This window comes from Ipomoea triloba, chromosome 12 (assembly GCF_003576645.1).
Source record: "Ipomoea triloba cultivar NCNSP0323 chromosome 12, ASM357664v1".
Lineage (NCBI taxonomy): Eukaryota > Viridiplantae > Streptophyta > Magnoliopsida > Solanales > Convolvulaceae > Ipomoea > Ipomoea triloba.
Window position 1 is genome coordinate 21,093,289 of NC_044927.1, and position 14,448 is coordinate 21,107,736.

General features: G+C 34.0%; 1 protein-coding gene across 4 annotated transcripts; it reads right to left on the reverse strand.

The window, feature by feature from the left end:
* Nucleotides 1–3,931: 3,931 nt before the first annotated feature.
* Nucleotides 3,932–10,189, reverse strand: LOC116000365 (G-box-binding factor 3-like). 4 transcript variants are annotated; one of them, XM_031240436.1, is made up of 10 exons: nucleotides 10,055–10,145; nucleotides 9,450–9,498; nucleotides 8,913–8,987; nucleotides 8,016–8,099; nucleotides 7,786–7,866; nucleotides 7,357–7,517; nucleotides 7,053–7,194; nucleotides 6,705–6,782; nucleotides 4,566–4,691; nucleotides 3,932–4,394 (listed from the first exon to the last, which is right to left on the reverse strand). In XM_031240436.1, the coding sequence occupies exons 3-10, from the start codon at nucleotides 8,970–8,972 to the stop codon at nucleotides 4,302–4,304; spliced, it is 825 nt and encodes a 274-aa protein (XP_031096296.1). In that variant the 5' UTR covers nucleotides 8,973–8,987; nucleotides 9,450–9,498; nucleotides 10,055–10,145; the 3' UTR covers nucleotides 3,932–4,301. The 4 variants fall into 4 exon arrangements, with proteins under 4 accessions (XP_031096296.1, XP_031096294.1, XP_031096298.1 ...); XM_031240434.1 differs by lacking the exon at nucleotides 9,450–9,498 and having other exon boundaries at nucleotides 10,055–10,189; XM_031240438.1 differs by lacking the exon at nucleotides 9,450–9,498 and having other exon boundaries at nucleotides 8,913–8,981; nucleotides 10,055–10,182.
* Nucleotides 10,190–14,448: the final 4,259 nt, after the last annotated feature.

A 14,448-nucleotide genomic window follows, 5' to 3' on the forward strand; every position in this document is an offset into this window, starting at 1 on the left:
TTTTTTTTTTTTTTTTTTTTTTTTTTTTTTTTTTTTTTTTGAAAAACAAAACGATGAACATTAACTAAGTAAATCAAAGATTAAAGCTTTGTACACGAAAGAAAAGGATAAGGAATGGTAAATCACTCCATGTCTCAATACAATCTGTCTTGGATATGGCACTCCTAGCTAGTAAATGGACCACCAAATTCCCAGATCGTTTAACATGTTTAAAAAGAAAAAAAAAAAAAGAAAAAGAGTAAATGTTGTAAACTGTTTTTCTAGTTCAATTACTTCCTTTATAATTAAGTCGAAGAAGGTATTCGTTCTATATGTTATGAGACCGCTTAGCACCTCCATAGCATCAGTTTCAACTTGTCTGTTATCCAGCATTTTTCATCCAATATAAGGTTTCCCCAATGCCTATAGCTTCTACCACCTTTGGATTGAAAACACCTTTCCATGGGACTTCCTTTGCCATAACAAAGCTGCCCTCCTGATCACGCACAATGCATCCTAGGCCTATCTTCTTACCTGCAATGTCAATTGCTACGTCTACATTCATCTTGAGCCAACCTTCAAGAGGTTTTTCCATTTTATCACCAAAGAATTTTTCATATTCCTCATTTGGTCTCCTAGTCTCCTATCTTTCCTCCAACCTTGTAAAAAGTTGTTGGCCTCTCGCAGAATATCATATGATGATAATATTTTTTTATTTTTTTTATTCCAAGCCTTGTTTCTAGCTTTTCACAAACTCAAACATGCCATTATTAATTCGCAACATTCTGCCCGAGGAAATTAATCTTAACCCGTTCTTGGAAAGAATCAACATTTGTCATCCTTAAACCCCCCACAGTATCCCATCAATCTTTAGCCATTTTGCAATACACGAACAAATGATAAAAGATTCATTTTCGCTGAGACAGAGTAGGACATTGTACATGTTTTACCTGAAGGTTAGGAAGGCAAATCACACAAGCTTGCCAGAATAATAACTTCACTTTTGGAGGGATATTGAATGCCCACTTCCTTGTACAACTTATATTTCTATTATTTGAGCTTCCCCTATGATTTTCTGGTAACAACTCTTGACAGAAACTCTCCCTTTTCCTCATCATTCCAAATAAGCTTGGCGTTAGGTTTAGTCACTAATATAGAGATATTCATAATCAGTCTTGTCTCTCTGGTTAAGTTATGCCATCAGATCGTAGAAGACATTCCACCAAGATGTCTTGTAATTCTTGTTGAGCCATAGATTGCACCATAGAACAGGTAGGATCAGGTAGCTAGGGATCTTTGTATACATGAACGGATTTTCCATTTCCAACCCTCCACCTTAAGTTATCCTTTATGATGAGTTGCACTTTCATTATGCTATTAGCACCCATTTTAGCTTCCAAAAAGTTTGCCTTTGAGAAGTATCTTGCCTTATATAAGTCTTTGATACTAAAGACTTTGGATTACACAATAATTTCCAAACTTGTTTACATAGAAGAACTACGCTCATTCTACTATAAACTCCATCCCTTCCATCTTCTTTGGTCTACATAATGCCCTCCAAGACTTCCATTTGATCTCCCTATCACCATCACCCTCACAACCCCGGCCCACCAATAAGCAATTATTGTCGTTTCAATTTCTTCTCACAACCCCAAAGGGATAAGGAATACACTCATTGCATAATTCGAAATTGCTTGAACTACATTCTTTAAACAAGATCTCTCTACCCGCTCTTGGTATGAACTTTCCATTCCAACTACGAATTCTCCCAAGACCTTATATTTTATGAACCCCCAAGATCTTTCTCTTCATTCTCCCTATTAATGATGGTAAGCCAAGATACCTCCCCCCACCCTAATTTCCATGATCTTACTCACATAATTCTTACTCTCCACTCCCACATTCTTGCTAAAAGATAAAGAAGATTTGTTATAATTTATCAGCAACAGACTTCTCCAAAACTTCCTTTAGAACCTATATTCCAATGTATTTGTTCTACAGAACATGTAGCAATCGTCTGCAAAACATATATGTGTGATCATCGGTGCCCCTTTATTAATCACAACTCCATGGATGTTACGAAAAAAGGGGGTCACATTGCCTTAGACCTCTTAATGGAACAATCAGTCCAATTTTGTCTCCTTCATTTATGATCTTGTATTGCAGAGTTGAAATACATTTCTCTATTAAAGAAATCCAATGTGCATTAAAACCTAACTTCTCTAGGATAGTCAACAGTAAACACCATTCAACCCTACCGTAAACTCGACTCCTATCCAATTTTAGGACAGTAAATCCCACCTTTCCTTGAGTTTTCTTCTTCAAATAATGGTGTACCTCATATGCAATCATTATGTTGTCGATAATAAGTCTTCATGGCACGAACACACTTTGTGCTTCCGATATCAAGTTCTCCAAAATTGACTTCATCCTATTTGCAAGCACTTTGGAACAAATCTCATACAAGACATTGCATTGTGCAATAAGCCTTTTAAGTCTCCCATTCCCTGGGTCTTGTTGATCCCTTTAGGTAGAATTTCCCTATGAACAAAATCTTCACAGAACCGTACGATGTAGTTGCCCAATATTGTTGATAAATGTCTGAATTTATTAAACCATCTTTACATGAAGATTTATTCAGGTAGATCTGGAATAGCGCATCTTAAACCTCTAATTTATTCACCCTTCCACTAAGGATGAGGTTTTGAACTTCAGAAATTTTCAGAGGGATACAATCCAACACATGTCTCATATCTCCTTTGGAACACTTGAAAAGATTGTTGTAAAATTCTCACATTAAATTGTTCAGATTACTGCCCTTTTCCACTCAATTGCCTTACTCATCCTTCAGTCATGTGATTGTGTGGTTCCTTCTACGACATATGACTGAGTTATGAAAGAATGTTGTGTTTAGGTCACCTTAGCTTCCTTCAACCAAAACTCTTTGGACCCCTGTCTCCAATAGGTGTCCTATTGCTCTAGAGCAAGCAAATAGAACCTTTGTGCTTCTGCAAAAGAATCCATCCCTTCAATGTTTGTATTGTAATTTTACTTTGAAGCTATTAATGCCTCCCAGTACTCTTAGTACCACAGAAAAAGTTCACAAGCTAGCTCACAGTTCAAGACCAAATGCATGTAATTAGGGACCTATTTCAAAATGAATTCTGCAAGGAGAGTGCAGACATCATTCATAGGATTCCAATTCAAGAGAAAATGTTTGAAATCAAACTTACAGGATATTTTAAATCTTTAATCATGAAGAAGAATTTATGTTCTTTTTATGCATAATTTTTTATAAATAGATATCACCTAAAATTAAAAATCTTATAAAGACGAACTATCAAGAAAAGTCAACAACTTTGGGTAAAACGTGAAACACAAGAAAGAGCCTTCTAGTTGGTGGCTCTTTGATTAAAGGTGGGTCAACGTGAGGAGTAGTCCAGTCCCTTTTGCAAGGGGGAAGCAGAATCCAATATCCATGATGCACTTGTCTCAGGACGTACCCTACTCCCCCTAAATATGGACTTTGACATGTACCAAGATTCATATCAACTTTTTCTTGTCCACCCTTGCTGATTCATGAATCTTAGGGCAGAAATGTCAGGTTTGTATTATTGTGGGGTGGCTGTGGAAAAGTAGAAATGATAAACCCAACTCTTTGAACTGCACCCATGAAAAGATAAATCAAGTCTGTTTAATTTCGAGACTTAACACCAAGTTATACACTTTTACAGACTAAGGAATTCAACCCAAACCCAAATTCGAACTTCTAATGTTCATGACAAGAATCAAACATCTCCTCTACTACCGAAGCAAGTTTTAAATTTTGAAGATCAGTTTTTTAGTCATTGAATGTAATTGACAAGACTAGGAGCATCCGTTTTGAGTTTAGGAAAGCTAAAAACTTTACCTTCTAGCGATTTAATCCCAGGTTGAAAGCTACTAATAAAAATGCACACTAAAAAGTCATAAAATGCAGAGGCTAAGATCTTCAAATCAAGAAGCTTCAGTCCTAGATTCTACACAACAGAGCCACGCCTGAAAGCTAAGCAGGCGAGCCAGGTGATGCGGAATAATTTTTTAAAAATAAAATTAACCAGATCCTAACTTTCATATCAGATAACCAAACCTTGAAACTAACTGAAAGTAAGCCAGGAAGTGCAAAAACCATTGAGTTGCCTTTCCATCTAACATTCAGTGATGCCATGACAAGATCAGTTGCATAATAACAGGTTTGAATAGCCGGTGTTTGCCTGGGGAAAACGCTTCTGATTTGTGAACCAACATTTAGAAGTCTGTCATAATCATTTGAAGTCTCCATTTTACTTCTTGTTGCAAGAGTCCTCAAGCTTAACATTAGGGTCATTTGGAACCGCTTCTCCAGGCTGTCTGGGTTGGGTAGATTCCAGCTTCTCCTGCAATGTAAATCTCACATATGTAACAAATTTACGAGAGAAACAATGGGAGGATACATACAGTCACTGATGAGTGCATCACGCACTAATGTCAAAACTTTTAAGTCATGAAATCCAAGTGATACTAGCAAAACCTAAAAGTAACATGAGGGAAATGAGTAGTAGAATTACCATTAATGTAGCATTTTCGAGCCTCAATTTCTCCATATCCTCTTTCAACTTATTCATTTCAGACTTGAGATTAGTATTGTCCTTGTTCAGGGACTCATATCTCCTCACCACCTCCTCATATTCAGCCTGCATTAAAAATACAAAAACAATGAGTAATGTGGAAATCCCAAGCTATTTTCAGTAGTACAGCTATAAGTCTTAACTGTATTCTTTTCTATTTGTTTCCTATTATTTGGTTCTCATCATAGGAAAATGCTAATTGCGCTCAAATTTGTACTTGCTAACATGGCTTCAGAATCCTTTAAACGGAGTATCATTGGCCTTTAACCTCACCACAAATTCATCAAATCAAACCACATTAGCCGGTGCAAATTTGAGTGCACTAGCATTATCATTTCATATATAACCGATCCAACATCCTATTATTTGGCTTATAATTCCTGGATACTAGATTTTGTAGGAATTTTTTCCTTGTTTATGGCTTGATTATACAGTCACATTAGTATTAACAACTGGTCTTGTTCATGACCAAAATAGATGAAGAAAGTAAACCTTCTATTCTCAGAAAAAGAAAAAAAAAAAACGCACACACAACAATAACATCAACAACTTCAAAGGTATCAACCCTTTTTATTGAAAGAGGCAGCATCCAAATGGAGTGGATGAAAATAGGGAATTTTTAAAACTTGAACAAAAATAGGTAAAACTACTCTCTTTAATGCATTTGAGTCAAACAATGCATTACACAAATGGGTTTCTTACGTTTAAAAAAAAAAAAAAGGCATTGGTGAAAAATAGAAATTAGCTCGAAATGCATTTAAGAAATACATTTTGGTACCAAACACATTAGCTTAATCAGTTAATGTGTTTGAGATCTATTCTAATTTCAATATCTAATTTTAATAAAGCAGAGTGAGAGGAGAACACTATGGAAATTTCAGAAACTTGAATCCTTGTACATGGAAATGCAATCTCAATAATCCCTGGGAAGCATAAGAATTAACTGATATCATGATGGTTTAATATGATGTGGTAATTTTAAAATATAAAAATAAAAGTTATAGTGTTTTCCTGGGGATTACTGAGATTGCATTTCCATATACAAGAATTCGAGTTTCTAAAATTTCCGTAGTGTTTTCCTATGACTGACCGCACGCTCACTCTGCTTTATTGAGATTAGAATAGATGCCAAAGCAAAAATTAATTTGTTAATGGAATGGAGGATGTATTTTTCATATTTACCGGAGAAATATTTACACCTGGCGTAATTTATATTTTCACCAATGCCAAAAATAAATATTTGAAAACATAAGAAATGCATTTATGTAATGTGTTTTTTACTCAAACACATTAGAGAAAGTAGTTTTGCTTTTTGTCCAAATTTTAAAAGCTGTCTTCATCCACTCCATTATGATTCTCCATCTTTGCCTCCTATCCACTGGAGTTGTACATCTCCAAAGTCTCATCTTCTCAAATACTTCCAATTTCTAGTAATAGAGGATCTGGTTCGTCCACTAACTTTCTCGTCATAAGAAACAAAAATTGAACAGGCAGAATTAGGTCCCATTAAGTTATGATGTTTATACGTGGAAAAAGGAAAGATGGCTTCTTGGGGTGAAAATTGCAAGACCAAGTATGGGCCTTGCTGTCTCACCTCAAGGAGGTTGGGATGCTGGGTTGTAAGCTGTCTGTTGGGCACGTGGTTGTAATAAAAAATGTCTACACTCCTGCTGCACAACAGACAACAGACATTCTGACCAAGGCTCTTCCCAACGCTATGTTCAAAGAAATGAGATACAAGCTAGGCTTAATCAATACCTTACAGCCCAGCTTAAGGGAGAATGTGGAGACCCCAAGTTATTTTCAGTAGTATAGCTATAATTCTTAATAGTACTCTTTGTTATTTGTTTCCTATTTCAAAGTTCATATAAAAGTGATCCTATTATGCAGTTTTTAATTGCCTGATCCTTAGGAAATTTATAGGGATTGTTTCCCTGTTTATGGTTGGACATTACCAGCCAAATTTAAATAAATATCTGGTCCTGTTCACAAGCCGAATAGATTAAGAAAAACTTTTATCTGATTCTTAGAAACTTCAAGTAAAATACCAGTAGACAAAACAAAATCACGACATCCTACCTGCTTCCTTAGCCTGGATCTCCTTGCAGATTCTCTGTTAGCTTGCTTCCTTTTCTCCCTTTTCAGCTGCCGTTCATCCTGAAGAAGCAGATATTTCACCTCAAATTAACAAAAGGTAAGCACTGATACTTTCAAACAACTTAAGCCTTAAGGACAAATATCATTTGAGTAGGATGAGTGTATATTTCAGGTCTTTTTTTTAATAAATTCTAGTACACTCCCTATTTTTCTAAAATGCATAAAAGTTGGTACAATTGTGATATTATAATAATGAATGATTTAATCTTTTTGAAATGATAAAATAACAAAGGATTTGAACTCAAATGAAGAACAATTTACTAACATTACCTGGACCGAGACTTCAATGGGAAACCTTACAGCATTACGAGCGAAGCTTATTTCTGGAGTTCTATTTAAGGAAGGCTGTTCAACAGTTTTAGGATCCTCCATACCTTCATTACTTTCATCAGTAGAAGTCGCAACGTCATCACTGCACATGATATGCAATAATAAGAAAGTGAAACGAGAGTTGGCAAGCAAGCATGACCTTGACAACGACAAAAGTAATGGACAAGAAAGCTCCGTTCACTTCTCATCTACCTAGTTCATACTAAGGAAAGATCAGAGGATGCAATTATGAAGGATATCAAACCTTTGTGATGTCCCATGGACAGATCCTTCAGCATTAACCTCAAAGTTGTCATTAGTGATTGGCACAGCAAGCCCATTATGCCCTTTTAACCTTTTTGCTGAATTTTGATCAATAGCCTCTGATGGCTTAGGAACCAATTCCACGCTTGAAGTAACTGCAGCCTAAGGAAAACAATATTAAAAATTAATATCTTTCCATGGACACCAGAAACACAACTATTCTGTATATGATCTTAATTACAGAGTATTATTTATAAAAGTAGACAGGAAAGAAATCTTATGACTTGCAAATGAATAAAACAATCCCTCAGATATTAACAAATTTTCCAAACAATTTGTAACAAGCAAATATTCATAGACAGAATGGAGAAAAGCCAGCACACCACGATAGGAAATAAAAAGAAAATTATTAGCAGAAAGCACTACTTACTAGAGAGACTGCAGGATGAGCATAAACAATTCCTTGAGGGTAGATCATTGGATAAGGCATCCCATATGGGGGCATGAATGGCTACAAATAATGACATTCAATATTTACAAAGACTAAGTCAGTGGTTGCTCCTCCAGAAATTTCCCAACCCAATATGCTTTAGAAGTTAGAACCTAGAAAAAAAATGCAAAATAAGCAAAATTATCAGGTAAAAGAAGGCACCAGAGTACCTGTTGAGAGGGCCACATGTGAATCTGCGGAACATGCCCAGTTGGTAGCGAAGTGCTTAAATATGAAGATGGTACAGGAAATTGCTGTAGATGAAGCAAATGTATAGCTTAAAACCAGTTTCTAATAAAAACTGATATCTAAACAAGTTTTATGCAGTGCTGTTTAGGCATAAAAACTGGGGGAGGGGGGTGCTTCCTCTATATATAGACTTATAGAGGGATATAACCTGAATAATGTCAGGAAGACTATTGCATCTCCCTGAGGTGTAGATGAATAGCTTCTCAGAAATAACTGACATGGATTTACCTCTCCATCCAGTTTTAAAAAGTGCTAAACATGTTGTGAGCCTTTGAGCAAGCACATATTTCTTAATAATAGATACCCAGGTAAGGTTTGCCTTTTTCTCTCATATTCCCATTATTAACATGTTATCATCCATTCTAACTTGTGAATCATAGTCCTATATTGAACATCTCCAAACAATCTATATCAAATTTCTTCCATTTCCTCAATATGTGCACTGCTTGTGAATTGTCTTAAATAAAGTAATCTCTACTATAGTCATTTCTTGTATTGCCACACCTTCATTTTAACACTCCCTTTTAACTTACTGCCACTTCAGGGATTCTCCCACCACACTGATATAGCGATAGCGATTCTTGTATCATTGCAAACACAAATTGATTAGCATGGAAAATTTTCACTATCTTTTCTCACATAGCTCATCTTATCTCAGTAAAAATATATTAATATCCAGTTTCAACCACCATTTATAACTAAAGGAAGCAATTAAAGGGGCAATGAACAAGAGGAAAGTTAAAATTAATACTAACAACTAGTGGAGATCCCTTCAACTGAACTTTAGGCATTTCTTGCCAACAGCATGAGGAACTAACCTGTGCCGGTTGAGAACCTAGGTCACATTTTGGTGAGTTATTTTCCTCATCTTTACCCATTGTGTGCTTCTACACCTACAAAGGGTAAAGCAAATGAGCCGCTGTGGAGTCTTGACATGAAGTACTATGCTTTTCAATTACCTTTTTGACAACGCAAGCAAATTCATGATCCTTTGAAGAAATAAGAGTTGTAAAAGAAGGAAAGCAAAGTGTAGATATACAAAAAAGGGGGATATAAAATGCTGCTATAGACTTATAGTAGTAGAACATATACACACCCTAGATAATTACATAATGAAATGTTGCAAAAATATATCACCTCTGACAGAGTGACAGAACCATCCCTTTGTCTATGTAAAATTTTATTTTCCATGATTTTATTGTTGGTTTTCAATCATCGCAAAGCATTTTACAACTACTATGGACTGAAAAAATGGCAGTTCATCATCAGCTACTCATGGAATGCTGCAATTCACTTGCCACGTCTTTTTTTTTTACTATCCAATAATATAATCCCGTGGTTTTGTTGGACTTTACCTAAATTTAGGAACTGAAGTATCTAGCCCCAGTTTACTGATAGCTATCTCTGCAATAGAACGGGGACCATCAATAAACTGCCAACTTTAGCAGATTCTAAAATCAAAAATCCAATTCTTTCATAAATCAAGCTCATTACTTGCAGGTTGAAAATCAGCTCTCCAAATTAAGTAACCTAAAATATTTAATCCCTAATGAACAACAATATGCAAATTAACAAAACATCAATCTTTGCCATTCTTACACACAACAACAGACATTGCCACATTCTGATTTGCTACCGAGTAATATACATACAGTGATCTTCCTTCAATCCTTCTTTTCCAAATTCCAATGCTATTTTTATTTAGCAAAAAAATTTTTTTTGTCTTAAGTTAACTTTCGACTCTGCTGTGTTAATTCAAGTACAATCGACTTCTAACGAAATCCAATACGAAGCAGGATTAAGAACGACAGCAGTAAAGGAATAACAATCGAGGAAACCACTGAGAACAGATAAAGTAGAAGGAAAATATGCATACGTGTTGTTTGATCAGCTATCCTTGCATTCAGGCTTCTAAACTATATATAAATGGAATTGATATAAGCAAGAGAATATGGCTTACAGCAATCGAATTCGTGACTGAGAGTTACTCCGTTGATTATAAAACAAAGAAGAAATGTAAAGCGGCTTTTTCTGGGCTGGTTTGGGAATGCGGGGGTTGAGTCTCCAGTGTACGACGGTGGAACGAAGGTATTTTTGCAGGAAGAGAGAGAGAGAGAGAGAGAGAGAGAGGGAGGGAAGACGAAGAAGACAAAAAGGTGGAAAGATAGGCCACGTCAAGCGACGCGTGGTGGTCTACTTTTCACACTTGTACAACTTGGCATACATTTGGCGTTTACATATCCAATTTATGAAAATACCATTGTTTTTTTTTTAAATAGTGTTTTTAATTCGTTAGATTTGGACACGTAGATAATTGTGATTGTTTCACAGTTCTCTCTTAGACATGTGATTTTCGCCTGATTCGTCCCATATATATATATATATATATGAGAGATTTCAGGTAAGAACATGCCCTGGGTAAAAAGTGATGATCAATTTGATTCATACGTTTGGATAGATCAACGCATGAGGGTTGCTGAAAAATAAGGGTTAAAGAGGATGGGTCAGTTTTATAAATGCTACAAACATGAAAATTTATAATAATTATAAAATTAACCTCGTGTTTTTTTTTAAATTAAAATTTTTAAGCATTGATGAATTCTTAATAGACGACTAAAATCAATCTTCACTTTTTACAGATAAGTTGTTCTAATTTAAACCGATCAAGTAGGACGTACCGGTGCAAACCGAAAGCGTTATAAGTTTGTCGCGGTCAATTATGAATAACCTAAGTTAGTTTAGTTTCTTATAATCCTTTACTAGCTAAAATCACAAGGCAAACTTCACACAAAACATATATATTTATGTAGCAGGCCTTCATATAAATCAAAGGAAATTACAATGGACATCTGTCTAAATGCAAGTGATTATAATTGAATTACATTGTATGACCAACAATTACATTTTTGGTAATTATATATAAATGTATTTATTAATTTCTATAATTCATATGATTATAATGGAAAGGTTAAGGAAATTATGTTTGGGATTATCATGTACGGAGTAATTCATATGATTATCACTGAAATTAAATATAGAGAATCTCCTGCGCAATTACAGGAATTATGTATGAATTAGTAGTCAATCTGCCTACGCAATTAAATATATGGAGCCTGGTTTAATTATAAGTGCATTGATATACTTTATTCTTTTTTTTTTTTTTGAAGTAGTGCATATATGCATTGATATACCTAAATAAATGTTATATAAGTTTCAACTCCAAACCTAAAGACTTGGAGATTGATTAAATGGGTAAATTACGGGATGTGTCTCAAGTAATTTACATACCCTCAAATGTTTGTACACTAGCGCCCACAAGGTTAAATACATACCTTCTTTTTTTTTCATCGTTAAGATGTGAACACTACACCATGCGACTGCTAGTAAAGCAAAGGCAAATTATACTGTGGACTAGGGCATGGTGGGCCATAATCCAAAATAACATCATTTCATTTTAAGTGTCAACTAGTGCATCCCATTTAATGATATCATCATGTATTATATTCATAATATTTGTTTTATATGCCATAAGCCTAAACCTTAATGTTCATAAATACAAAACTAAATATACCATTTTCATTCACTCTATAGTAAGTTCATAATGTTCATTCTATATGTTCATAAACATTATGTTACAGACACATCAATGACATCATTTTTAATACTGTAACATTTATCATATATTATGTTCATAATATTTGTTCTATATGTCCATAAATCTAAACTTTAATGTCCATAAACACTAAACTAAATGCACATCATATGTTTTTCCATTCATTATATAGTAAGTTCATAATGTTCCTTTTATATGTTCGTAACAACAAAGCTTAATGTACATACACATTATACTAGTATCATGTTTAATAACATTCATCTTGTACAATATTCACAATATTTGTTCTATATGTCCATAAACTTAAGCTTTAATGTTCATAAACATTAAACTAAACACACATCATATATATTTCAATTCATTATAGTAGATTCATAATGTTCATTCTATATTTTCGTAAAAGCAAAACTTAATGTAAATGAATAATACACTAAAGTAATGACTTTATGTACCTATATAAATAATAAAATAAGGGATAAGAGTCAAATAAGCTCTAAAAGTGCATATATATATATATATATATATATATATATATATATATATATATATATATATACACTTGATTGTGCAATTAACCCCTCAATCTATGAAAAGCTCCAATTGAATCCTTCAATTCATCAAATTATTACAATCTAACCTATTAGCCTGTAAACTTCCAATTAAGCATGACATGTCACAATTGTTGTCGCCAGCTGTCACTGTTGTCATTGCCAGCTATCATCGTTGTCATTGCCAACTGTCATAATCGTCGACTAGTCCAAGTAAGGTGATAGTTGCCACCTCCTTGCAAGTGGTAGGATGTGGCAACATTTTGCCTCCTTCCGTTCTAAAATGAGTCAAAGTCACCTCCTTCCGTAATGTAAGGAGGTAAGGAGTCGTCTCCTTCCAGGTTAGAAGGAGCTGACAATATTTTGCCTCCTTCTGTTATGGAAGGAGGCAAGACATCGCCTCCTTCCAAATTGGAAGGCGGCAACGTCACCTCCTTCTAATTTGGCAGGAAGCAAGACGTCACCTCCTTCCAATTTAGAAAGAGGCTGGAGAAGGTGACGTTTCGCCTCCTTCCATATCTGCGAACATCATTGGTAGTAGCAAAAGATTCCAAAAAAAAAAAAGATAAGACAACTTTAAAAAAAAATGACCGGCAACTTGTTAGTTACTGGTAAATTAGGTTCAATTGCACAATTTTAAAAAGAGCAGGTGTATAATTAAAACATTTTAAAGTTGGAGGGCCTAATTGTTTTTTCACTTAAAGTTGAAGGATCTATTTGACCCTTTCCCCATGAAATAATTACAAAATTAATAAACTTGTATTGTAGTAAACTGCATATAATTTTAAATTATTACTTCGTATTTAAATGACTAGTTTTTTTCTATGCGCTTTGCGTAAAAACTTGTGCCCAATATTTAAACTTAATTAGTAAATCATTTTGAAATAGATAAAATGCATTTGCAATTTTTTTTGAGTTAACGAAGTTTCATAAAAATTAACGTAAAATTTATTGTGTGGATGTATTTGAAATTAACACAAGAAATACAAATTCATTGTGATGAATATATATATACAACTGTAATTTGAAGTAAGGGTACTCAACGTTGTATTACAACTATTTTCTCCTATTGTTATTTAGTTAACATGTATCTTTCATTGTTTCCAACGTCACGTAAAAGTATGTTGCTTACTGGTCCTTTATAAGATTTTAAAATGAAAATGGCAAATGTTGTAACTATTAGAGACTGTAATTTATAAGTTTTGTTATTTTGGTTAATTGAACATCTAAAAATAAGTGATTGTAGTTGTTTTGATTGATATGATCATTTTTCTTACATGTAAAATGACGTATTTTATGAAGAAAGCACGTTGATGTAAAGACAATTGCAAATAAATAAAATTTGTTTAAATGTATTCTTCTTCCAGTTAGAGATATATCCATTCTAAATTTATATTGTCGTAGTGAAATCCAGTAATACGTGAGCCATCACATCCTGAATCCAAACATGAATAAAGTCATGTATTAACTTACCATTAGCAAACATTTAAGAACATACACACTATAAAAATTACATTTAAGAAGTATTATTGTACTATTATAATTATTCATGGAGATGAACCTATTGGATTGAGTAAAATCTAGTCTCTCAAAAATTTGACGAATAAGTAGAATTTGTCCTTTTGTGTAGGTTTTTCATTGAAACCTAATAGAAGAATTAACACTATCAATTTGAAAAAATTGAAGGACCAATCTTGGTCATTTTTAAATCTAGGGGTCAAAGTTAAAATTGAAGGAGCTTGTGGATGTTTATCTCTTATTATAATACTAGTTTTTCTTATGCGCAATGCGCAAAAAATATTTGTCCAAAATATTATGTAGTACAACTTTTATAGCATAATGTACAAAAAAACTTAACGGAAAAAACGGATATAAATGAGGGGTATAACCTTCATTCACATTTATTATATTTTTAGATAATAAAGAGAGGGGATTTGGCCTCTAAAATTGCTCCATTCTCCCGCCTAACTATTTTCCTTTTAGTTTTCCATTTGTTTTTTTGCTATACTTTTGGCTGAAAGTTCTCTTCTACAAATTGGACTCTCAAAAATTGTACCGGAGATTCAGGTTTCCAAAGATTTTGTATATGGGGAGCCGTTTCTATTTTTGTTTAAAGAAATTACGCTTCCTTATCATCATTGTTTTTTTTATCTGTACTTGTAATTGGTCGAAAAACAATTTTGGAATTAATTC